The sequence below is a fragment of the Ischnura elegans genome, chromosome 3 (assembly GCF_921293095.1).
Source record: "Ischnura elegans chromosome 3, ioIscEleg1.1, whole genome shotgun sequence".
NCBI classification, from domain to species: Eukaryota; Metazoa; Arthropoda; class Insecta; order Odonata; family Coenagrionidae; genus Ischnura; species Ischnura elegans.
The window spans coordinates 6,419,247-6,445,981 of record NC_060248.1 but is presented as its reverse complement, the minus strand read 5'-3'; the positions used below and the strand labels follow the sequence as shown (position 1 = coordinate 6,445,981).

The following is a 26,735-nucleotide window of genomic DNA, read 5'->3' as shown; positions in this document are numbered from 1 at the left end:
TGAAATACATTTTTATCGGCGTTATCAGTTACGTCAATGCAGAATTCGGTGGGCGTGCACTATGAGGGACCGTCCGATAAAATCAACAACATGTTTACACCTTCCAGAAACAAACTTGCACGTAAAGCAGCGTATCCACTGGCGACCAAATTTCGAGTCGGGACCTCAAAACTGTGTCCATTGGAGACTTTTATTCTTATTGTTAGCCTCCGAAAGGTGTCCGAAACTCAAGTCTCGGAATATTACCTTAAATATGTGTCCAATGAAGGAAAATTACTGATAATTACCCCACTTTTTCATATTCTGAGACAGTAGAACGAAAGAAGAACTAAATCGTTTATAACTCTCAGTCAGACTTTCAAGGGAAGTCCATAAAGTGTCACCACCAGATATCGTTCAATTTTGCTAGGTTATAGGAAATGGATGCCCACGAGGTGTAGTTACTGTTTCAGTCGCCAACGATCAAATCTTTTCGAGGTATGTATTAGCGAGGGAGAGTAACAGGTTAACTCCTAAATGTATGCAGCCCTCATCCCCCTTGTGTAACCCCTTAAACTCCGGTGCTAGGATGAGGGGCCTTGACGGTGTATTACGGTATCTCAATCCATTACCATAAACTTAAGATACAACCGTCGCACAGTGGGCTGAAATAAAAAAAAGCTGGCCAAAAATCATATCCTCCATATTTTTATAGCTAGCTCGATAAAATTTTTCCTGCTAATCTTGTTTAGACTATAAAACATGAATATAATCACATTTTCCCAAAAAATTGATCCGGGGAGATTTTTTAAACAAATTCGCGGAGACAAAAAAACCAAAAATCGACTATTTGGACCGCTTCAGTAGAGAGGCAACTATTGATTGAAATTAATAGTTAGGAATAAAAAGTTAGTAGTTTAACATTAAATTTAATAATTTAAATAAAAAATTTCATATTAAATAAATAAAATTATTTTTTAAACATTATTAATGATTTAGTCAATTAACTTTGCGTCAACATTTTGTCTGAGAGAACGCACATAAGAAATCACCTAGCAAACAATTTATACCATTACCCACATTGCCAAGTAAAATTATTTATGAACAATAATAAATTAACATAAATATATAATACATAAGAAAAAATAAGGGATAAATTTACCAGCCCACTACCAGTATTCATCAGATTCCCAGCCGTCACTTTCCTCATCAGGAGTTGGATCCTCCAATACAAGGAAGTTTCGTATATCATTTGAAACATTTCTTTTAACATTTATATATACATAACTATTGGATATTAGAGGATCCGAAGTAAGGAGGAGCCTTCGGAAAAGATCTCCCATTTCAGTTAGGCGCGAAATTTTTCGCGTGTGGTGCGCTCGCAATCTTCTGATATCTTTGTGGCGAGATTCCAAAGCTTCCTTCGAAAGTTGGCCAATTGGAAGCACTGCTGCCTTGACATTTGATGCTCCATGAAAACGCACTTTGTGCGCTGTGGGTGGCATGCAGTACCACGGATACAAATCCACAAACAGGGATGCAGTTTCTGAGCAGTACTCGCTGAAATTGGCGTAATCTATCTCCAATCCAAATGTCAGAGCTTTTAAAATTGAAGCAAACCTCGAGATGAGTTCCCCCATAAATGTTTATTTGAAAAGGAAAAAGGTCCTCACCAAATACTACTTCAAAATTCTAAATATTCATAACAAATTTTGGAATTAATAAATAAAAATATTTATAGCATGAGTTTTTGATGCTAAATATACCGGAAATTTCTTAAGTTAGCTTGGGATCAGAAAAAAATGTTAGGCAGTGTTCCCATCATTAGCCGTGCCTTGACCATGCTTGAACAAGGAGTCCCAAGAAGAGATTTATGCATATCTGTGGGAAGTGGTATATCCTTCTCTAACCAACATCGAAATTTTACTTCAAACCTGACACTGGTTCTCTTGCATTCTTCACATTTCTGGATATACCCATTGAAAACGTATTTATCCATGACGTTCTTCAACATTTCCTTTGTCTTCTCGTCCGTCCCCAAATTTAACTTATCATGAAGATATTTAAGAGGCGATTTTCGTTTTGACAACAACGAATTTCCACTTCCATTAACAATAACGTCATGTATTTCTTACTTTCATGCGCTCCATTTTCTCTCATCCAAAATATCAACAGTCTAAATGATAGGATGAGGAAAGCGAAATTAGAATATAATTCCCTGAATAAGACACACGATCACCAAGATATTTTACTTGGAAAACATGCCTTTTTATTGTTCCGAGATATCCTTCAATAGTGGTAGTTCGGCCTCGACGCTGAAATTTCACGACATAGGGAAAATAAATCCTGGTTCTTCGCTTCCATAGCACAAGCACTGAGATCCTTGCGCACTCAAGAAGACAAACTAAGTAATTTTCTCGGTAAAATCGTGAAAGAGTATGTTTTTCAACCAATTGGAAAGAAGCATTTGTGGAAAACCCCGAGCGAGCTACATCGTAGAAAACGTTTGCGCGGATGTCGAAGGGAAGCGATCCTCAACAGTGCAAAAACCCCGTCATAGACCGAGGCAATAAAGAAATAAGCGGTATTTCTATAAAGGGACAGTTATGAAGCGAGTACAGAACTTCTTTCTCGCTAGATAAGGAGCATACCATGGTGGTTTGGCTTTCGGGTACAATAAGGATTAACGCGGTCGGCAGGGTAGTACCCGCCACCACGGGGGCGCTCCGCCCCACGTATGCCCTTTCCAGTGTTTGAGCTGATGGGAGTTATAAAAGGCCTAGTAGGGCGTGGAGAGTAAAATATACGAGTGCATAGTGTTTAGAATTGGGTTTTCCAAGAATTTATATATAATGCTTTGCAGCCGCCCGCTTCCGAAGACAAGAATCTGACTTGCCGGCGCAATCGTTGAGTCCATTATAAGTCTTATGAAGGAAATCGTAACGTGCCCTTAGAAAATTAGAAAAATAAGACTTATGTGGCATGCTAAATGTATGCAGTGTATGTAAGTGTAGACAACTGTAATTTGGTTCCACTTTTAGCGCATTATCCTCGATAACAGCTATGTCTGAACAAATGTTCGTTTCTAACCACCGCGTCGGGCGGTTGGACATTCACACACATAACTTGATAGGAGAGGCGGGGTGGCAAATTGGGGCAGGATTTTTCAATTGATAACTAAAGTTGACACTTTATTTTATAATGTGGTGCTAAATACTTCGTGAAGCAAAGTGAAAAACATAAAGTTTTTCTCTACATTATATTAAAAATACGTGAAAAACAGGGCATTTTAATTGTTTAAATAAAAGTAATAAAAATTATCGCTAGAATAAAAACTATCACTACAGCGGATTCTAAAAATGTTAATTTTTATTATGCACTGATTTAAATTTAGGCATATTAAAACGTAACGCAACAGTAGCAAAACACTTAAGTCAATTTTTTCAAAAAATGGGAAAAAAATTTTGAGACCATTTTTCATTAAATTAACAGACGTCTCCTGCTTTAAAAAAAATGAGTTATAAATAAAATTATTTCAGTAATGTGGTCACTGATCATTCTATAATTTGAAAATATAAAAGTTTTTACCAAATTAAAAAGTGAAAAAAATGATTTTTGGCCAGCTTTTTTCGATTTCAGCCCACTGTGCGTCGTAGGCTGGTATAATTAATTACTGCATATCTGGGTAACGGCAGAGATGGAGGAAGATGCCAATTTGCAAATGGTGCTGGGCAGCCTTCTTTTTAAAAAAATATGCGTAAATTCTGTAGGAAATTTTATGTGATTTAATTTTGAACAGGGAAATTAGTAGTGAGAAGCCGTTAAATTCCGAATTGTAACCGGAATAGCTAAAAATAAACATTTCTTCGCCAGTTATTGCAATAATGTGTAGCGAAGTTTTGCTGGCAAACCTAGTCTTAAATTTCTTGAGCAATTAATAACAGATACCTTTCAGAGAGAAACGGAGAACATTATATTACAACCTCACTATATTTTCAGGTCCGATAGAAACCATACCTTTAGAGAGACCACAAAACTAAACTAATCGCAACTGCTCTGCATGCATTTAAGTTTAAACTGCAAACTAAGGTGGATTGGGAGAAGACGCGATATGAATTTTGATCCGGAAGCCAGACCGCGGCACAGAATGCAACAACCCAAGGTGCATAGAGAAACCCCCTCTTCCGCTCAACATGGCAACAACCTTCTGCATAGCAAACGTCACTGACTAAAACAAATGAAAGTAAAGCGTGTTGTCCCAGCATTCAGTTTTGTTTCGGGGCTATACAGGCACGAAGCCATCCTTTTGCTTCAGGGGGTGGCACTGCACTAATATTTTTTGTCAGTTCCCACGCGTTTTTAAACCATAAATTTCATTAAATAAGCGATAAATTTCGTTTGAAAAATGTTGAAACTGGAAGTCATCGTTGATTTTTTACGGAATCGGCCGCAGGCTTCGTCTCTGTGGGCGTAATTGTGCGAAACTATTGAAAATGTATGGTTTGGATGGACGTTACTTCGGTTGCCGTGGCCGCGAGACGAGACGAGCAGCCACTGAAATCATAATCGCGATTCCTGAATAAACGGAAACCTATTAAAAACATCGATTCTTCCACGATTTGGGGGTGCGTTCCGTGCAACGCAGAGAGCACACGCTGATCAGCGTTACGGATGCCCTTGAAGCGGCGCACGTTAGGTTGTTGCGGAATCGAAAAAGGCTGAATGCGTAGAGTACCTTTTACATTATCTTTTTAGCCTCAATCAAAAGTTTACAAGGCCTGGGAGATTTGATTGATACTGGCCGGAATATTGTTAAGATAGTTGGTGGTTGATTCCTATTGGGTAGTAATGCGATCAGAATTTATCCTGCATGATAATTCACTCTCCAAAGAATCACTATGAATGCTCAAAAAGTCGTGGAATGAAAATTTTCAACAAACGACGGACGATTTTTGATCGTGTCGTAAGCCAATTTCCCTAGTACCACCAAAAGGATTATATCTATATATTTTTAAGATTTCGAAATACATCGGTACATACAGATTTGCAAATCTGTTTATTATACATATTTTATACATGTCTGGTGATCCATGGTCCTTGATGAATACCAGAATCTTTAAAATACAAAGATAATATCCTTACGGCGTAACCATAGGGGTGATCATACATGGATAAGATATGTATAATGTATAGATTTACGACGAGTTATACGTATTTAACCTATATAAAATCCATATTATGGCAGCAGATATAATACGTATAATATCTAAATATTATGTGTGGTTGAGGACATTTGCATGTGTTTTATACAGATATAATATGTATAAAGTGTATACTATGATGCGTAATTAATTTTGGTGCTACTATGGTAGGAATACGAATTAACCGTTCCCAATCAATATCTATCAGAATAATTCCGAGCCAAGTACTTATTCGTGACAGTTCGATTTAAAATTGAAGTTTACCATTTTGTGTAGGTCGTTTTGAAAAAAAAAACGAAAAATTCAGCTGCGTGAGGAAGAGCGGTCTTCTGGAGGACTGCCTCTCTCCTTGGTCGCCTCCCCCCCCCCCCCCCCCCTTTGCCCCACTTGGCAAGCAGCAGCCAATCTGCGCACCCCCACCCAACCCCACTCTTCCCCCTCCGTTACGTCACGATTTGTTACTCGTGTTGCATACTCCGCAGGATGTTTGGAGTGCCCGTATTTCCTATGACATGGTTCCCCCTCAATCTAAATCATAAAATTCACGGTATTTTCCAGGTTTTCACGGTCTAAATGTCTTCGAATTCACGGTTTGTATATAAAACATTTTAGGCAGAAATATTGACCTCTTAACGATCATCGGCCGCACGTTAACTACAAATTTAACAAACGCGACAGACGCCGTGAATGCAAACGCAGCACTCAAAGTGCTCTCTCTCTCTCTCTCTCCTGGCGTCACATATCGTTTGCAACATTCAGCTCCGGCCAAAGGTTGTCAGCGAGAAAATGGAGGGACCAGGGTGCCAGGGAAGTTAAGAACTGTCTGAATTTTCGCAAGTGTTAATGAACTTTCGTTACCAGTCTTCCGGCTTTGGTACAGGCTTAAGGCCAATGTGTCATCATGGCACATGGACCAATAATTGCGCTTCGAAAATGCGCGTGCAGATAAATCCGTGGCCATGTCGACTGCGCGTGACTCATCTTGAAATGTGATCGCCATTTTTCTTTTAGTCGTTCAATCGTAGTTCCACCATCAAGAAATCAAGATTTTTAAGGTTTTATGACGAAATTCACGGCTATTTCCAGGTTTTTTCACGGTATACGAAATTCACGGCTTATTCACGGTTTTAAGGTTTTCAAGGTTGAGTGGGAGGCCTGTATGAGGCCATTGTTCATACACCCTTAATTGAGTTCATCTAGCTTTTTTCACCGTTCGAGTACGTCGGCTAGCTGTGATGAAGTTATTAGGATACGAACGTGAGATCAATTAGGACCTGCGGTAAGCCAGAAAACCTCAAGTTGGAAATGCAAAGACTGAACGTCGACGAGTTAGGAATCAGAAAAGAAAAGTGGCCTGAAGATGGAAGACTTATGGGGTGGACACTATAGGAGATTATGCACTCGGGATCTCTAAACCGTAACGCTGGGGTCGGAATAATGCTCAGAAAGAGCGCCGGAATGAGTGTGAAAAGCTTCCCACAGTATAATGAAAGGATAGTTATGGTAAAGTTAGAGACCAAACAGGCAGATACACGGTATGCAAGTAAATAGATGACCGATAGGTATTTAAATCTGTACCACTACGGTATATGGTGTTCATGGAAAAAAATTCAATTTGAAGAAAAAGCTTTTCAATATATCTTGCAAAAAACTCACGATAGTTGCATTGATCATAATGACATTCTTTTGGTTTGAATGTACAATCAATCATACACTGGTTTGAGTATATTTATATTCACCCTTTTACTGCAGCAGTCCATTTCAGGATGTGGGATGCACGAAGACTGCCAAGGCTATTTTCTGAATTAGCGACATTTCAGATTTTTAAATTTTTCAGCTACTTAATTTTATTTAATACGTCTAGATTTTTTCCCAATTCTTAAGATATATTTACATCTTATAACCATATGTAGATTATGGCGGTTTACATAAATTACAGCCGTTGAAAAGGCCACAATCACAAAAAAAAAGTGAAATAATTCGGGCAGATAAATCGGCCCCTGGTAGTTTTCGCTCAACCAGCGAGAGGCGATATATATCGGCCCGGAGACAGTGAAAGGGTTAAGTTACTAATGAACTTCCCTCTCATTTGGTGGCAGCACTCCAAATGCACATGGCCTTGTCCTCCTCTGCCTTTCGTTGAACTCCCGTCCCGTCTCTCAGCGCCCGTTGGAAAAAAAGAATTCTTCCCACGAGAGGCACACTAAAACAAGCCATGGACCTCGCTGTCTCCCCTCCCTCTTTGCTGAGAATAATTCCTCAAAAGGTGACGAAGGGAAACATTCCGCACGTACAAGACAACAAGTGAACTCCCCAAACAACAGCCACACATGAGTGCACCAATCTTAACACAGACCAAGAGGAATTTAAAAAGCCAAGAGCACACCGCTGAGATGAATTGTTGCCATACCACAGCAGACGTGCAGTTGGAAGCAGCTTACATTCTTCCTCCTGAAAATAGCACTTCTTAAGCAAACACATTTGTTGGAGAGCGTTGCGAGCACATTTGTATCATGGGTGTGTAGTCGGTAGCCTTCAGCAAGCAACTTGCAGACAAGCTAGAGGGAACAATGGCGAGATTCGAGTGAAGTTCTTAGGCACACCACCAGGTGAGTAGGTTAGGCAAGGCTGACATTTCAATGGCTCATTCTGCAATTGTCCTCAGGGTGTTGAGTGGCAGCTCAAGTAGTCATCGGTTTATGAACTCCTGGCCATGCACATGTTGTAGCATGCAAACCACCACCAATTTGGCCCAGCACTAAGTGTCCTCATGGCAATGGCAGAGTCAATCATCCTAGCATCCGCCATGCCTAATCGAACTCACCCAGTGGCATGCCTGAGAGAACTTCAGCCTAATCTAATGCAGGAAAAGCTGAAGTCAGATGAGATTTACTTTTGTGTGACTCTTTCTCTAACTCCCATAAATAACTGCAAATAAGTCAATATGCGGAACTTCCGAGAAAAATAAGAAAAAACATAAAACGCAAGAGCAGTCATTAAGAAGAAAATAAATGAGAGAAATGCACTCAATGCTGGAAACGTCTTTATTTTTACATTCTTTCTTTTTTATGGAACAAGCAAAATATAGAAATAACAATTTTGGGCACCACATCAACAGCTATACACACACGCTCTCTCTTGCGCAGATACACACAGAGTCCAGGTATGCGCATCACACTGCTTCAGGTGCACGCGCAAGCCATCAAAAAGCCCCCCAGTCTCACTGGAATCGCCTCTCCCCAATGTGGACATTCTAAGACGAGCAGACGGGATTCGCAGAGGAAACCACCGAGTGCCCATGCGTGCGCAGGGAAATGGACAAAAGTCACAACAGGGTGCTTGCTGCTCTGCTAACTATGGCACCCAAACGAGGGGCTTTCAGACACACTCACGCTAGGGAGGAAGATGCGCGCAGACTGGCTTCTCAAATATGCCCTCCTCACCTCTCCTCCTCTAATTAAAAACAAGGCACGCAAGGATGCATTTCCGGGTGCCCACCCTCATGTGCACTCACACACCACGCAAACACACAAACATACGCAAGCAAGCATTTACATTTCATCAAATCCTGTCCCTCTCTCTCTCACTTGGGCACTTCATTAAAACACTATTCCGCTGAGGGATCCTGCTTTCGGCAAAGCCCTCCAACAGCAGCAGCAGCGCACGCAACTACAAATCACTGTGCGCACACCCACTCCTCCCCAAGCTCACAATTTCCCCTCCCTCGTCCCACTTTCCCCCTTATTGGAACTTGTTAAGTCGTACACATTTTTAAGTCTTGATCGCATCCATGGCAATCGCTGGGGCGATCACTATCCTTGTGCATGGCAATGGCATGCCAAATGTCTGCCATCTCGGACCACCCCTCCCTGAGGCTGTGCCAACTCCCCCCTCCCCCCCACTCGTGAAACGCAGGAGACAGCTCTGTTGACATGCTGCTGACGAGAGCAAGCTGCCCGCCTGCCCCCTCCCCTTGCTCCTGGCGGCTCGCTCAGAGCCGTGGTGGGGAGCGGAGGGTTCAAACGAACGTGAGACCACTGTGTGCAGGAATTGTTTGTCGATTGTCCATCACTAAGACGTCATCATATCGTTTGAGGACGTCGTCATGTTGGGTCCCTTGAGGGAATCGTTTATGTCCCGGCGGAAGTGAGACAGATTCTGGGTGAACCTAAAGAGGCAGAGAGGCAATTACAACACGGACGGAAGCCACAGGAATGCAAGTGAAACCCTCGCCCTGACTACCAAGATTTGCCCAAAGTCATACTAAGAAGTAGTTTATCAATGACCCATTAATTAAACTCTTACAGTAATTCAATTCCAAGACTGATCTAACACTGTCTCATTCCTGACAAAAAAAAACTTCATTCTCTTGACTGTTTCACAAACAATAATTACATAGAATTTTCAAGAAATAAGACATGAAAATGCACTAAAAATTCTTTCAAAAGGTACTTTCTACAATGAACACATGGAAAAACAGAAACTTGTCAACTTAAATTCAGTCCAGTGAAAGTCACAAACCCAAAGGCCCTCAGCCAACCAACATTTACAGGGTTAATGACATACATTTTCCCTGACACAAGATTCTCTGATTTATCTCTCACTGCTGCATATCCCAGATAACTTTTCTCTGAATACCTAGATTTCCCTTGCCTATAACAACCCTGATATCAAATATCATTCATCATAAATGTCTCTCATGTTTTTAGAAAACACTGTACTATTGCAAACTTGTATACATTAAAAAACCTACAATTATCATTACTTGTTCTAGTTTTGAGAAAGGTTACATTTTGAAGTTAGGACAGAACTCAGAGCTATCACTGTCCAAGACATATTCTGTAACCAATATGAACCGCCAACGTCAAAGTGACATCATAAGCACAGCAGCATATTTTTTTTTAAGACCAAATGCGCATCAATGAAATTCCAAAAGTTTGATTTCAACTAATTTGATTGAATGTAAACCATTGGCACTTGCTTTCATGCTTTACAGTTTCCTCCCACACAATTTCGAAAAAACAGGGTGCTTTGTTGAAATTTGATTCAATGCTTTCCTGGCAAATGACGTGGGTAAACTCTTCTCGGGATTCCCACTAGGTTGATTTTTCCATTATGTCCAGTATGCCCTGAGGACGAGCCCCGAGTCAGAGCTTTAAACGTTGGCCATTATGGAAACATTAACTCGGAGGAAATCCCGAGAAGAGTTCACACAGGGTACAATATTCTGAGAAAAACAGCCATCGAAAAATTAATTTGAAAGTGTAAAAGGCAATATTAATTTTCAGACATTAAAATACCCCATCATCTACAGTGTACACGTCTTTCATCAATCTTGCTCAGTGCTTGACTGCTTCCCTTTGGCCATCGCAACAAAGGAAGGAGACGGATGGATGTTCATTAGTGAAAGAATGAGCACACGAGCCAACCGTGCTCACCTGTCTCTGTTCTTGTTGAGCAGATTCCTCTCAATGCCATCCATCAGATTCTCAAACCACTGCGCCATCACAGCTTGCTTGTCGGGAGGCTGACTCCGAATGATGCTCTCTCGGAGTTGGTTGAAATACTGGTGGGGGGGAGGGGCAAGAGGAGAGAAAGACAATCAGCACCCAAAACAACGCCACACTCCCAACAATTCTCAAACAAGATCTGTATGCATGCTTTAAGGCTTTAGCAACCTCATCCAACAACTGAAAAATTTATTTATTTTTTTGATAAATCATTGGAAATAACAAAAAACTGCAAAAGGAGGACTGATTGGGTAAAATTGCCTCAATGAGTAAATGAAAACAAAAGAGCACTCGAAATGCCAACATAAGGCTGAGGCCAATACTGAAAGGGTCCCATGGTCCTCACATACTGGTTGCTAATCGCCCAACATATTCCGGCTCGGGAGTGTTGCCCAAGAATCCTCTTTCACCCCTCAAACACAAATGTGGGCACAGTGCGCTGTCACTAGGGGAAATGTGGAAAAAAATGCGCTGTCGAAAGCATATATAGCGCACTGTGCCCAGAGTTGTGTTTGAGGGGAGGTGTAAGAGGGGTGAAAGCGGATTCTCAGGCAACACTCCCGAGCCGGAGATTAGCAACCAGTATATAAGGACCATGACTGAAACACACAACCTACACTTTAGCCTGAGAAATTTATATATGTATTTAACACACGGAACATTTATAAATTAGTTTTATCAAAACTGTTGATACTTCTCCTATCATATGAATACTCAATTTTATGGAAATTAAAGTTACAACTGAAATAACAATCATACAAATAATTTCTCTCATTCAACCCTTTCACGCCGGTTGCCGCACACATTCCCCGCAAGGGTTTTCTTTGCAAAAGAACAAAAGCAGCACGCACACGTGTCCACAGTCAATTGTCCGATGCAAACAAATGAAAGCGATGCGGAGTGGGGTGGAGGAAGGTGCAGACACAATGGACGTGGGTGCCCCTCGAGATGCAGCTCAGCACGAGCCCAGGCCCTTCTTCGGCCACTCATGCCCACACTTTCCCATCCCCTCAACCCACTCCTGTTTGCAGTTTCAAAAAAAAAAAAAAAACGTTCGTTGCTTATCTTAAAAATCTAACGTTAGATATGACCTCTTTTTTTTTTGCTTCTTAAATGGGAATTTCAAGCAGAGTTCTAGCGTTAATATCAACGGAGTTCAGTTCAGTTCCAAGTCAGTCAATATGGAATAGAAGTGGAGACTGCATCAAACTGATCTCAAGATGATACTGTTGATGATGACGATGGAGGGTGAGTGTTGTTGCATTGGGCACGTTCATCATATGTCGAAAGGGATTTAAAGCTCCAGAGGGACTAAGCTCCAGGCTTAGTCCCTCTCCAGCTCCAGCTGGCCTCGGTGTCGGCTCGGGGTAAAGTCCTTGACTGCCAAACCGAAGGTCACGGGTTCGAGTCCCACTTGGCTAACTGTTACCCTTATCCAGGGCATGGGTGTGTGTGAATGTCCTTCGTTGTTAATTATTAATTCCCCATTGTAAAGGCCGTAAATGTGCTGTTTATGAGTTGATGTAAATAAACAAAAACATAAAAAAACTGTGGGGTGGGATGTTTGAGAGAAGTCTACTGATGAGAGTAGAGGGAAAGAAAGGGTGTCATGAGGTACTGGGTACAAAAGACAATTACCTACTCGTTGCATATCACCAGCTGGCCTGTATGAGGGACCTCTGGGTCAAATGGCGATAGCACGCTCAACAATTACTCTGGGGATAAGAGTAAAGAGCACTGCACTGTCACTGCTGCCAAAAATAAATAAAATGTGACTCCATGTCCCCTATTACCCATCATTCCCTGGCAAGGCACCACTTTGTCACCACTCATGTAAGAGTAGGTGAGGTGAGGGGGGCTGAGGAAATCCAGATGGGTGGGTGGGAAGATACACGCATCGACGTCTAAGTTGTAACAACATGTATCTCAAAAATAGCAACTTTTCAGGAGAGCAAAAAAACGATTAATTTCTTTAACTCGCACACTGAAATAAAAAACCAAAAGTTCGTAAAACTGAAAAAGAAGCATTCATTTGCAAATAGAGAGTTGTTCTTTGCTTGTATTTTATTTTTTAATGTTATTACACTTTGTTTAAGAAGCCTGTCTCAAACCGGCCAAATGTGAGATACGCGTTGTTAGCACCTAGCCATCGATATTTCTTCTTCTTCTTCTCATGAGCCTCAACATGTCATTCTGCTTCGCATTCACTTCTTTCTGTTCCACCTGCAAAATGGGTGAATGGGAAGTGCTCACCTCTTCGTTGAGCAGGATGAGGCCTAGGAGTGGTCGTGACATTGACCACTGGTTGCGACAGTCCTCGTACATTATCACGTTGAGCACTGTGGACAGGATCTGGCGCAAGATGTCCGGGTTGAGCTCCAGCGTGTGCAGGAACATGTCTCCGCCTGCGCCCCCTGCCACGCCCCTGCCCCCCCTCCGATTCTTCTTCCCTGCACAACGCACAACAACAAATCACACATACATCTTTAAAGTGCTGAGGTCATTCTACCTTCATCATCTGGCTATGGCCCAAAAGTCTTGGATAAGCCCCATTCACACGATCAAACAAATACTTTCATACATATTGCCCAAGACCAAATGTTATTGAAAAGCTTTCTTAACTGCAGACAAAATTTCATAACTGTTTTCCAAAAAAAATCATGGAGAGTTTGGCCATCTATACCTTATAAAAGCAGGTGAAACTCTAAAGGCTATTTACAAGCAAAATTATTAAAAGGGGATACTTCACAGAGGTTTTTTTGTTAACCATATTCTTTCTTTAAATTTCGTAAATTACTATTCATTTTTTTCCCAAAATATGCACCATTATTTTATATTTCTTAAGCAACAAAATTTCATCAAGAAGACATTTTGATATTCAATATTCTGAACAGCATTGCAATTATTTTATGAAGGTGATAGAGGCAAAGACTCAGGGGTCACTCCACCCTGTGTTTGTATCCCTGCTGCTGTAAAAGAATCAATGGAGAAATAAAATGTCACTATCACTACTGTACATTACTTCCCCCCTCTAAATGCACAAAGAAGTGTTCAATGTTTAATAACTCTTGTTATTGAGAAAGGGAGCGAGGCAGAGCACTTGACAGCAGACTGCAGGCAAACACTGATTGAAGCCTAGGGACAGCCCACACAAAAATTCTGTAAGTGGGAGTTGGCACAACAGGGAAAGGAAGTGGCCCCCCCACCTGAAATTCAAAGGTCTAATGCTTAGTCTAGGATGAACTCTACTCTCACCAATCCAATCCAACCTTTAAATCACTGAGTGAGAGAGGCTATGAGAAATGGATAACATGTTTGATTAATTCACTAACTCAGTTACTTAACCAGGAGGTTGATTGTGACAGATAGTTAGAGCTCACCCCAGAGTAAACTAAAGGAGAGTGAAATTTGTACAGTAAGGGTGTGGAGGCTGGCTCCCCAGGATTTGAATTGGAGTCCCTTTCTGGACACCAGAAATGTCAAAGCACACCCCTTTCAAGGGAAATTAATTGTGCTAATGTCACAAAATATGTAAAAAAGCCATAATATAGACGAATTGTTACAAAAGATACATGTGATGTTTGGAGAAGCACTAGTAAACACATTTGAAATGCACGAACGTCAGATGAATGTATCAAGATTGCTACTTCTAAAAATCACAAATAGATAAAATCATTATTTTCTAACCTTTTTGAGTGAGCTGCCTAAAAAGGTAGGTAACAATATGGTCCAATGTTGCACAGCAACCAGTACACACCATTGTATCTGGAAAAAATAGATGCAAATAAAATAATGAAATCAAAACATCATGAATGATGCTGAAACACACAAAACAATTCAAATGAGCATCAACACGCTTTATAGGTTATGCTAAACATTCTCCAGGGAGAGATAGACATAACATGATACATACCTGGTGATAACATATTTCACAGTTAATTGGGAGATATTTTACCACAATGTTGAGATTATCGAATACCTTTCCACAGCAATATTTCTACGACCATTTGTAAAAATAATTACCAATTCAATGAAAATGTCACCTGTATCATGCCAAATGATGATGGTTGGCTCACAGCTCCTGTTAATGTAAAAAATTCATGCATTAAAGCCATGTGAAACAGATGAGAAACAAGTGTGGCCGATGGCCTCCGACATTCAGTCCCTCTCAGACCTCAATAGTCTCAACTTTGTCTGTGTTCTATCAGTGTTGCCAAACCTAGCATTTCTCATCAGTGGAGAGGTGGTATATAAGACACGGTCTCAGGCGTTACTTTGTGGAATTGCTTCATGTTAAATGAAATAAAATCACTATGTTTTATTCTACACTTCATTTTAAATCGTACGACCCGGGTTTCAACATCCAGTGTTATCATCAGGTACAATTAGATGGGTGGCACGCTCTTAAATAGGTAAACGTGGGTGGAAGGGGGGTTATCAAAAAAGGGGGGGGGCCACTAATCTAATCACTAATATGGTCATTACAAAGTTTAGTGGCCATATGGCCACTAAACTTTGTAATGACCATATGTTCCCCTCCCAGTCACCTTTACTTAACGTCACACTACCACCCCCCTACGACCCTCAACCTTGATTCCCTCATGTCTTTTAAACCTTTTGAGAACCCCTCCTCCCTTTATCCCCTCTTTCCTTGTCGTTTATCCCAAGCAAGCCAGCCCAAAGCCTTCCCCACTCCTTTCTTCAAAAAACAGCTTTACCCGCGATCAATGTTCCTTCCCACCCGCCCCTTTTTTATCCCCCCCTTCCACCCACGTTTACCTACTTAAGAGCGTGCCACCCATCTAATTGTACCTGATGATAACACTGGATGTTGAAACCCGGGTCGTACGATTTAAAATAAAGTGTGGAATAAAACATAGTGATTTTATTTCATTTAACGAGAGGTGGTATGCCTTTCAAACATGCAGGGACGGGTTTTCATTGGAGTGACCGACCCTTGGTCACTCCACAAAAACCAGGACACATAACATGAAAACTAAGTATAAGTAAAAAGATGCAGCAAGTAAAAAGCAGCCACGTAAATATGCAAACACTAGTATACAAGAAGCTTTTGAACATAGCAATGAGCAGAATAAGCAACCTCTCTTCTGCATCGTCACCACTCTTAAGTCACCTCGTGCCAACATATAATGCCGTGGACGGAGACGAGACCAGCGTTGCCACTAAATTCCCCACCACTCCCACACAAAAGCCTTCATTTACCCTTTACAGCACTTCACTCTTATTAATTGCTAGTGATGGGTTGATTCCAAAATTTTATCGATTCCGATCCCGATTCCGATTCTGACATTTCGATTCCGATTCTACCGATACCGATTCCATCGATTCTGATGCCATTGGCTCCAAGAAAAATATCACTTAATTCCAGGCAACAAGAAAACCACTTTAAAAAATATCACTCTATAAAAGAGTCAGTTGACAAAAGCATCTTCCATATCATCACTATGTAATTAAAATATAATAGCTAAATTTCAAAACAGAAAATACCTGAAAAGTGGTGTTACATGGTAGGTATTACTTTAGAATATTGGCACTCTTAATATGTCGACCATATATATATGTATCCAAACTACAAGGGAGAGCCCTGAGTACAGAAATTTTCATAGCTGTAATAAAGATTACATACTACATATATGAATCATGTAATATTTGGCCCTTTCAAATTCTCAAGCAGAAAAACCAATTATTCTACATACTCAGCCAGCAGGTTTTGACATCTCCACGTTTCAGTATTACTGCCTGCAGAAAATTGCCTTTTGCTACACACTTGTGTGATTGGGCAATTACTTTCCTGCCAAAATTGTAAGATTATGGAGACTTTGGAATTTTTATTAAAAATTATATCAACGATTTTTTTGGATCTTGAATCTTCATGGAATTCAAGTGGACGAAGCGAACGAACTAAAGAACTAAACTTTAGTTTTGTAGATCTAAAAAAATTCTATACTTCTCACGTCATTTAATCAACTTTAAAATCTCTTGCTTTTTTTAAGTTCAACAAAAAAAACTAAACGCTACAAATTAATATCACATCGGACGGACGCAGTAATAAAAAAGGCTAAAAGAGCCTTGTGGTGTGAAAACTCCCCCTACCGCGCGACTCACCTCGGCGAAGGTGGAAAGGGAAAAAGGGTATCGGTTGTTGCCTTTCACGGAAACAGTTCATTTTTCTCTCTCTTAAGCATGCTGAAATAATCTCTTCACTTTACTTCAATACCCAGGGCATATTTCTTATGCGTGGGATAGAAAAATATCCAACCTTTAGTATTTTCACTTGAGTAATGCGCTAATTGTTCAAGTCAATCTATACATAATCCTTTTTAACATCCTCAGTTTAGTGTTTTAAGTCAATGAAGACGATTATCCATGCTTTAAATTACGATTTTCAAGACTAATGTTTTAAAAAACTTGAGAAATCGGCCTGTTACCGAGCCTTAAGAGTTCCGCGGCGTGTAGCTGAGCTTTGACGCGAGATTGAAAAATCGCTCTTGTTTCCTTCGTCGCAGACTTTTTTCCAAGATTTCTAATTAGTACTCTTTAGAAGTCTCTACTTTATATTGTGGTTCAAATTTTCCGAGTTATATTTTTCGTAAACGAAAGATAATGTCTACTTTATGTCAAATTTCATGCGAAAAACGGGTCAGCCATTTTGCGTCGTAAAACCAGACAGATGAGAGCCAAAATCTTCAAAAGTCATTGAAAGTATAGGCAAAGCACCAGATCAAAGGAATATTGCGTTTTTTATTCCATAAAACTCATACCAACGCAAAACCACTTGGATAAATTCAAAGATTTTTTGAGGAAAAACGATATCTCGCGTGTCATTGAAAAATTGGTCATGTTTGGGCCGTTGTATCTCACTAAAGGTTCGTAATTATGTAAAATGGCATATAAATCTATATCTGGTAATGATTTATGATTATTTACGCTACGTTTCAAGCCTCTATACCCAAAAAGGTCATTTTGGACTTTATTCCAGCTTTTTCCGATTTCGGACCAGTGTGCGCCGGGTAGGAAGACGATCGGCCGCCGCGGCTGGCGTAAAGATATTCGGCACCCACGTCGACAACTATAGTGTATTCGGCAAGCTGAAACTACCAGGTCAAGGCATTAGAATGACTTATCGGCTTTAAAAACTGCATTATTACATGAGTTTCATGATAGCGCTTCCTGTCGGCAGATTGCTGGACCTACTAGCCTCAAAAGCTCTGTAACCTTAATTACTCGACTCGACATTCGTATTGCTACTCGAAACGCTCGAGTCGAGTACCAACTACTCGATCGACTTGAATTTTCGAGTACTCGCACATCCCTAGAAGAAATGTATTTTGTCATTACGATTACGTGGCGCGAACATTCAAATGACTGTTGGAAACGCGGTCGTATATTTTGTTGTTTGAAGTACTGCTGGAATCGGAATCGATTTTTCACCTTGGCAAGTACTCGTTTTCGATTCCGGTTCTTGGTCGAGAATCGAGGAATCGAAGAATCGAACCGACCCATCACTATTAATTGCATAACAATTCTCCTTGCCTCAGCCAACTTCACCTGTGATTCACATTTACCTGGGTTGGGCGTGGGGCATTATCATGCAGGGTCGAACTCAAGAGGGCTAGGTCAGATTGTGCCAGACCATATCTCACTAATGTAAAGACGCAGGTCAGAAGAATAAATAATACAACCCTCTTAAGTCCTTTATTCCATTTTTTCATGGCCATGGTACTTTTTAAGACCCAAAAAACTCATTTGTGGGTCCTCAGTCGGTGCTTGGGTCACAAGTACTCAAATCAAATTTGAAACCGGCCCTCCTCAACCAGCAAGCAAGCAATGAACCCTCTTGCCTACCACTTCCCCCTTTTTCACACAACGTTTCCCACATCAGAAAATAAAGGCCAAACTCATACTGACCACTAACAATTGAGAGAGCCACTTGTGGTGACTGCTTTAGGACTCATTTCCCCCATCCACTCAAATCCATCGGAATAGGGTGGAATGCATAGAACCAAATGTCCACATGGTGTGCTGTCTTCCCAAGTGAATACCAGCAGTTATGCGTGGTTTCCGATTTTTTCAAGTGTTTTATTGGCCTTAAGTAATGCCTCTTTTGTAGCAGTGGTTGGTTAAAATTGCATTTTTTAGTGGTATGAAATTAAAGAAGTGGAGATTAAACAATCGACAAACTGTTCCGAATTTCGGAGAAGTCATTGTTGAAGACAAAATCCCCAAATATTTTGTAAAAACAGAAATTATGCATCCAAACCCAACAATTAGAGTTAGCAAAAATCAAGGATGAGGTAACTATGGAGCAGAGACATAGAAAAAGATGCCAGCATGGCCACTGGTCATAGATCTGCGGTAAGGATGAGTCAGTTCTTAAATATTTTCGGTTCTCGGTAGTGGTCTGGTTCTCCCCCATCGATTCTCGATACTCGGTTCCAAGGATGAACTCTAATTACATGAATTAATGGTAAATTTTAATGAACAACCACAAGAAGTGAATGACAGTAATTTCACTGAAGACGTAAATTAGCAGGAAAGCTATGTAAAAAAAACTTAAGATTGTCTCTATAATTCTATTTGCTAAGTAAAAAAGGTTTAAATGACAAGAGGGAAGGTGTACCGGATACATACATGGGCAAGATGGCCAGGAGTCATGACGATGCGCCTTAAGGAGCCACCATCAACAATATGCCCTGCTTGTCCACCACTGCGGAACATGCATTGTTGGAACCAAAACACACGATTAAAATCAATGATGCCCATTTAGTTGGAATAGAAAAAAATGACTTCCCTTAGTAGCCAACACACATCATCAGAATAAACAAATTAAACTCAGAAGATGTGCACTGCCTGTCAGGAGGTTACACTGTAATTTGGGCCAATGCCACCTCTCAGAGGAAGGAAGTAAAGAAGACGGCGAGGCACTTTGACCTGAAGAAGCTCAGAGGAGACCAAGTGAAACAGTGTCATCACAACATCCATTACTGCGGTGGGAACCCAAAAGATGGTCAAACCTTCTGAAAAAAATTAGTGGACAGTGGTGGACAAACAGAGCGTATTGTTGATGGCAGCTCCTTAGGGTGCATCGTCATGAATCCCAGCCATCTTGCCCATGTATGTATCTGATACACCTTCCCACTTGTTTGGGGCACCCTCTTGTTCTTGACAGATTTTGTCTTTTAGGCATGGACGTAAGTCAACGCAATGCCTAAAATTTTTCATTCTCCTATATTTTTACAAGGTTGACTTACTTATTGCAGTACAGTGGAAGCCCCTTATAACGAGTACGGGATATAGCGACAAGCTCGAATTAGCGACAGCTACCCAAGGAACCATTTTAAACCCTATGATTTAAATGTAAAATAAATTCGTATTAGCGATAATGGCTCGATTCCTCTCTTGCGCCATTCGTAATTACGACAGGTTGACTTTTTGACCACGTGCCACATCTCTGGAATTCAATGCTTTTAAAACGGCATTTTTTCCGCCAACGTCGACATGTTCCGTATTCTCCTATTCTTCTTTCTAATAAATTTCTCGAGTACACATTTCATTGCTCTTTTGTCATCTCCCTCCCGCGCCTCCGCAGTGAGGTTAAAAATTATTCCGCCCGTCTGCTAGCACCATGGCTGGTAAACGCAAGTCCTTGGATTTAAAAACCAAAATGAGAATTATTGCAGATTGTGAAAGTGGAGAGTGTTCAAAGAGTGAAATAGCGAGGCGATTTGGAATTAATACATCGACATTGTTCACTATTTTAAAGAAAAAAGAACAAATTCGTTCGGCAGTGCTTAAAGAAGGGCGTCCAAGCACTCAAAAACACCTGCGGCCCGGAGAGCATCCGCAGCTAGAAACTGCTCTTTTATCGTGGTTTTGCCAGCAAAGAGCCGCAAGGATTCCTATCACCGGCCCAATGATGAAGGCTAAAGCTGAGTATTTGTGTGAGAGGCTTGGTGAAGACAATTTTAAGTGCTCGGATGGATGGTTTGCACAATTTAAAAATAGGAAGGGGATATCCCTTCACAAACTATTCGGTGAATCATCAAGTGTTGACGTTAATGCTGTGGAAGGCTGGGCTCCGGTCCTTAAAGACTATTTGGACAATTACAGCCCCTGCGATATTTACAACGCGGATGAGACGGGCATATATTTTAACCTTCTCCCAGACAAAACTCTCGCCACTCGAACGGACCCCTGCAAAGGAGGGAAGAAAAGTAAAGACCGCGTAACTGTTCTTTTATGCGCCAATATGGATGGTTCAGATAAGTTAAACCGTTCGTGGTGGGGAAATCCGCCCATCTCCGATGTTTTAAGGGAGTTAAAACTCTCCCTTGCATTTACGAAGCAAATAAAAATGCTTGGATGACGGCTGCTATCTTCACGCAGTGGTTACGAGCGTTTGATGCCAGGATTGGTGGAAGGAATAAAAAAGTACTATTATTCATTGAAAATTGCCCAGCCCATCCACCAATAGAACTAAGAAACGTTAAAATTGTGTTATTGCCGCCTAACACTACGAGCGTTCTTTAGTTCCAGTCAGCATTCCTATCAAAAAGTGTGCGCTACTGCCGCTAGAGGTCTCTACGTCCGCTGATATTGCGTCTGATTGCGTGAATCTCTACGAAACATAAATATTGCTAACAGACAGACAATGAGTGGACTTCATTTATCATTTGTCCTTCTATTTATTTGAAACAGTTTTTCACCCTTTCCACTGAAGATAATTGATATGACTAATATGCTTTTAGATGCCGTAATGCTGTTCGGTTTCATGATTCCGATAGCATTTGAGTCGGCTGTTTTGAAACACGATAGTAAACCATTCATACAGGCAGACTTGAAGCATAACAAGGTTACTTCCACCTTCATTCTGCCGTTAACCTGAAAAAGATAGAATTGCAATGCTCATGTGGAACCCTAAAATTATATCACGCTCCTTTCGTCACATAATTGCAGCAGCCACCTATCATTTTCATTACTACTCGGAAAGATAGAAGGTATGAATTTTTGAACAGATTCCGAAGTTTTAGCATTTAATAGTCTGATGCATAGCCATAACTGGTAGTTATGACATGCATACTTGGAGCATCCAAGAAATAAGGATAATAACAGCTCATAATGCACAGTTCAGTACGAGTGAGTCTGAAGCTGGGACTTTTAAAATCGACTTCTTAATGCCTCGGCATATAGCCTCCTGCATAATTACATATGATTTGATCATAGATTGCAAGTGAATATGATCATTAGTGAATTAAATGTTCAAAATAATGATTTAAAACGGCTATCATGCTGCAATTTTCGCCTCTCGGCAGAAACAGCCGTGGTGACGCCTGATGAGTGATTTTTTTGTGACGATGTAATTGCATTCGGTAACAACGACAACTCACTATAGCGACAGATTTCTCTGTTCCCAACAGCTGTCGTTATAAGGGGCTTCCACTGTACTTCCATTTTGCCAGACATTCATTCATCTGACACATTGGTAAGGATGGGTGGTAGAAGGATAGCAACCAATTTCACACCATATCTACAGCTTTTACCTACTCTCGGGAAAAGTCCTCAACAATGAGATCCTTCAAGCAATGACTTTGGAAATAGATACATATTCCCCAACTCAACCATTACATAACCAACCTCACATAATCCAACACACCCACAACAAATTCCGATATCGATTGGCAGGGTAAGCACCCACAGTAGCAAATGGAACATGGAATGTTCAAGCAGCAATAGTGAACATCTCCCCTCTGACCACACAATGGGAGACCAAGTGAAAAGTGGCCGACAATTGCTGCAGCAGTCAATGTAAAAGCTTTAAGTTGTAAACAGAGATAACTCTAGCATTACACATAAATCTCCAGAGAAGGATCTACAACAGCAAAATATACACATTTACTACCATATAAATGTCCCCCCATTTTTTGCCAAAAATCTACGGGATAATAGTAATGGGGTCTCATCCTTGTGTAGGCTTTTGCGGTGTGGTGAGGATTCAGCAGACTGGTTTTCGGGGTTACCACCGCGTAGACGACAGTTTCGCCGGCATTGCAGCAGGCATCTTCAGGTCAGTGAAGAGGAGAACCGTGGTATCGCCCGTCTCTTATACACCCTGTCGGAGGCTGGTGTCTCCTCATTGGCTGGTTCAGGAGGTGTGGGTGGCTTCTCATTGGTCTGCATCTCCCCCCTCTGTCCATTCTGGCTCCTGGTTTACTCTTGAGGACTCTTCTCCATGTGTTAGGGATGTGCTGGTATCCGTCCTCCCCATTGAGGTTGCTCGGTGTCTTCATAATCTCTATAGCTTCCCTAACGATCCGAGGAAAGTATCTCTTCCCTAATGATCCGAGGGAAGCGAAGGAAGTAACAGTTCGTACTGTACATTGGAACGACGAGTGAAAAGATAAGCCCGTGTGCTCTCAAAGCATGGAATAGTGACAAGGTTCACCTGTCCTGCAAAAACCTCCAGATTCCCAAGTAAAGCCAAGGATGAAGTCCCCACAGAAAACCATAGTGGGGTTTACTGAGTCAATTGCACCTGTGGCAGAGCATATATCGGACAAACTTGCAGACCCCTCAAGGTGTGGCTCCAAGAACACAAAAGAGCCACGAGGAACCACCAACTGCGCCTCTCGGCCATAGCAGAGCACACATGGAGTGGGCCGAACCACAACCCCGACTATGACAATGCAAAAGTCATTGCCAATGAAAAGAGATGCTTCCCTCGGATCGTTAGGGAAGCTATAGAGATTATGAAGACACCGAGCAACCTCAATGGGGAGGACGGATACCAGCACATCCCTAACACATGGAGAAGAGTCCTCAAGAGTAAACCAGGAGCCAGAATGGACAGATGCGGGAGATGCAGACCAATGAGAAGCCACCCACACCTCCTGAACCAGCCAATGAGGAGACACTGGCCTCCGACAGGTTGTATAAGAGACGGGCGATACCACGGATCTCCACTTGATTGACCTGAAGAAGCCTGCTGCAATGCCGGCGAAACTGTCGTCTGCAGAGATGAATCTACGCGGTAGTAACCCCAAAAACCAGTCTGCTGAATAGGGGTCTCATGTTCGAATGCCAGTAGGAAGGGTGACGTATTAGACAACTTAAGGATCATAATCACAGTGATTATTTTTTAGTCAATCATTTTCAAAGGTTACATAAGGTGTATTACATTGTCAATTGAAAACAAGCCTACATCTGTCAAGTCCAGATTGCAAACAAATGACTTTGATTGCAAGATTCCAAGAATTTTAACCGTATGTTTGTAACCATCACAATTCTTTTGTTTCCGTAAAATAAGACTTTATACTTGTGAATTTCTTTTAGAACTTTTCAAACCACCCAGCATTGTAAAATAAATTCAACTAGTCATGATAATAGTTTCATTTCCTTTTTAAAACTAATATTAATCCCAAGACCCATCTTCTTTCTTTCCTAGCACAAAGAGCCGAGGCCGAGAAGACCACCGAGGCTTCATATACAGTGAGCCTCGATCTATTCTTTTTCAGGGGGATGGACGAAAAAAACGATGAATGCGGGAATGTTTGGCTAGGTTGCCTATGTCCCAGGAAACGCAGGATATTTGGTGCATAATTATGATATAAATAAGATTTTAGCTGATTACAGGAATATTAGTACTTTATCGACACACATCGCAGTTGACCGACAGAAACGGGGAACTCTGAAGGAGGCTGAAAAAGGTCGGTGGGTGGGGAAAGGGGGGGGGGGGGGGGGGCATGAAACATGTCTCCATTGTTCTCGTGTAACTTGATATTTTTTTCGAAGCTAAGGTCTTCATAATACGATCCCTGCGCGAACTAAGACCTTTTTTTATTTTGGAGAAGAGGAAAGCGTCAGAGGGTGGGAGGCGAGTGTTGAATGGAGGGGGATAGCAGATCTTAGGAATTGCGCTAATGTTACTATCCCACGGCACTCAGCCTCTCCCTATGATAGTTAAATCTCGTGGGAAGATTCAAATCATGTGTCTGTTGTCATTAGCCACATATAACACATTGTAAACACTTCGTCGCATTTTCGTCAAACGATGGATGCGGGAAAATTATACGTCGGGACCGCGATCTTCAAACGATCAATGAGGGAAAACGATACATCAGGGAACGATGGATGGGGGAAAAAATTACATTGCCTTCATGGAACTTTATTTGAGACCAGGAACGGCGAACGATGAATGCGGGACAACGATGAATGCGGGAACGATAGATCGGGGTCCCACTGTATCAATAAGCTTGTGACAAAGATATCACCGTGGCTCGTCCCCATACATTTAAATCAGTAAAGGGCGACTGCCTCTATGTGGTCAAAGTTCGGGCTTTGCTCTCCGGCTGTGGCACTGTGCTCGCAGTTGGGACTGCTTTGTGGCATCATATGCTCAGCAGTCCATACCACTTGGTCCGGTATACACCCATGCCTCCCTTAGTGCAATTTCGTATAGCGCTATTTCGATAAAACACAAATTTGTTCCTTGGGGAAACATCCCAACGCTGCTAAGCCTAATCAAATAGCCTTAACACACTCTTTATAAAGCATTACTCGTCATGCATCCGGAGAGCCAACCTCTTGAAGTAATATATATTTATCCCATCTCCTAAACAGATTGAGAATGACATTAACCTCGTGAACACTAATCTCTGGGTCCTGGGTTCAAATACCCGGTGAAGCCTTTGGAAAATCCTCTAAGTTTAAAGTGACATATGAGGAAAAGGACTTGGCTCCCCAACAATCTGAATATGTGAAATACAAATGCCTGTGGCTTAGCCCGTGGTAAGCTCTACCATAACCTATCTAAACCAACCACACATGCATTGAATCACACAATTCAGGACTCCTTTTGTGATCCTTCCAGAGCTGACAAAACAAAATCACAATCACCCAGTCATTCCCATCGTCTTTCCCAGGATTCCTTCCAACCACGCACTAGAATTTAAGGAGGATGTTAAATAGAAAGCACCCAAGCCACAAAACAAGTACCACTCTTCTATGCCATGTTCCACCACACAAGACCAGCAGGGCTCAAAGATAAAGAGACACCAGCTACTTTTCGTGAACTCTTGCAGCGTTTCCAAACTCCCATTGCGTTTCAACGGAAGAGTTGGAAATCAAAACGTATTGGCAGAAATGGAGCTCATCAATTGGTGGAAAACCTCACAAGAGCTCACTGACATTATACGCTGGGAAAGTACAAGATACAGTAAAACCTTTCTAAAAAATGGCCTCCGCTGGATCCAGGCAAATGGCCATTTGGCTGTCACCAATAGGGGACTTCGGGAAAATCACCAAATACTAATGAGCATTGACAGATGAAATAGCGCTTAGTCCTATTTTATCAATGAAAAAATGATTATGCTTGGATCACAACTACATTTACATGCTGAAAAGAATTGGTTAATAAACAGGCTTTAATAGGTAACATTTCCTTTTAATTACGATACTTTCTGCACAACTTGGAATCCATCATATTTTCATCGTGTTCTTAATCAATTTTTGGAAGAAGGATATTTCAGATTTTGATTCAATCATTCCGTTCTGGAAAAAATGATTGTTGAGAGGGGTGACGGCTGAATTGAGGGGACTGTTTTGAGATGCAATTTCCTGTTGACTGTTTGCCATGCAATTGTACTCTTGCCAATCGGTGAAATAAATTATTATTATTATTATTAGAGGTTTTACTGTACGTGTACATTCTCTAATATCTAGCTATGATACTCAAAGCACGTTTTCACAGAGAAACTCACTTGTCATAACCAGCAGACTCCAATTAGCTGCACATACACACTCAAATAAGCAAAAGAACACTTGGTAATATATTAATATAAAATATGCATATAAATATGTATGCAGCAGTGAGGGAGGGGTCCGTCTGGCTATTACGGGCAGAGGGGGAGGTAATGGATGGGGGAGAGAACTTCACTCAAATACGCAAACAACCACAAGAACAAGCCCCACGCAATGAATGCAAACAAAACTGGTCTCGTGTAGAGAAATGGGAAGAGGTGAGCACAAT

At 41.3% G+C, this 26,735-nt stretch overlaps 1 protein-coding gene across 3 annotated transcripts in view; it reads right to left on the bottom strand.

Moving 5' to 3' along the window:
* Positions 1-8,206: 8,206 nt before the first annotated feature.
* LOC124155386 (exportin-7) overlaps positions 8,207-26,735 on the bottom strand; it is a 75,512-nt gene continuing 56,983 nt past the window's right edge. For all 3 annotated transcript variants that reach the window (XM_046529158.1, XM_046529161.1, XM_046529160.1), the window contains exons 19-22: positions 14,378-14,455; positions 12,944-13,140; positions 10,619-10,746; positions 8,207-9,348 (exon numbers count right to left, since the gene is read on the bottom strand). In XM_046529158.1, the coding sequence (XP_046385114.1) occupies positions 9,252-9,348; positions 10,619-10,746; positions 12,944-13,140; positions 14,378-14,455 (500 nt within the window). In that variant the 3' untranslated portion in view covers positions 8,207-9,251. The remainder of the gene's footprint in view (positions 9,349-10,618; positions 10,747-12,943; positions 13,141-14,377; positions 14,456-26,735) is intronic.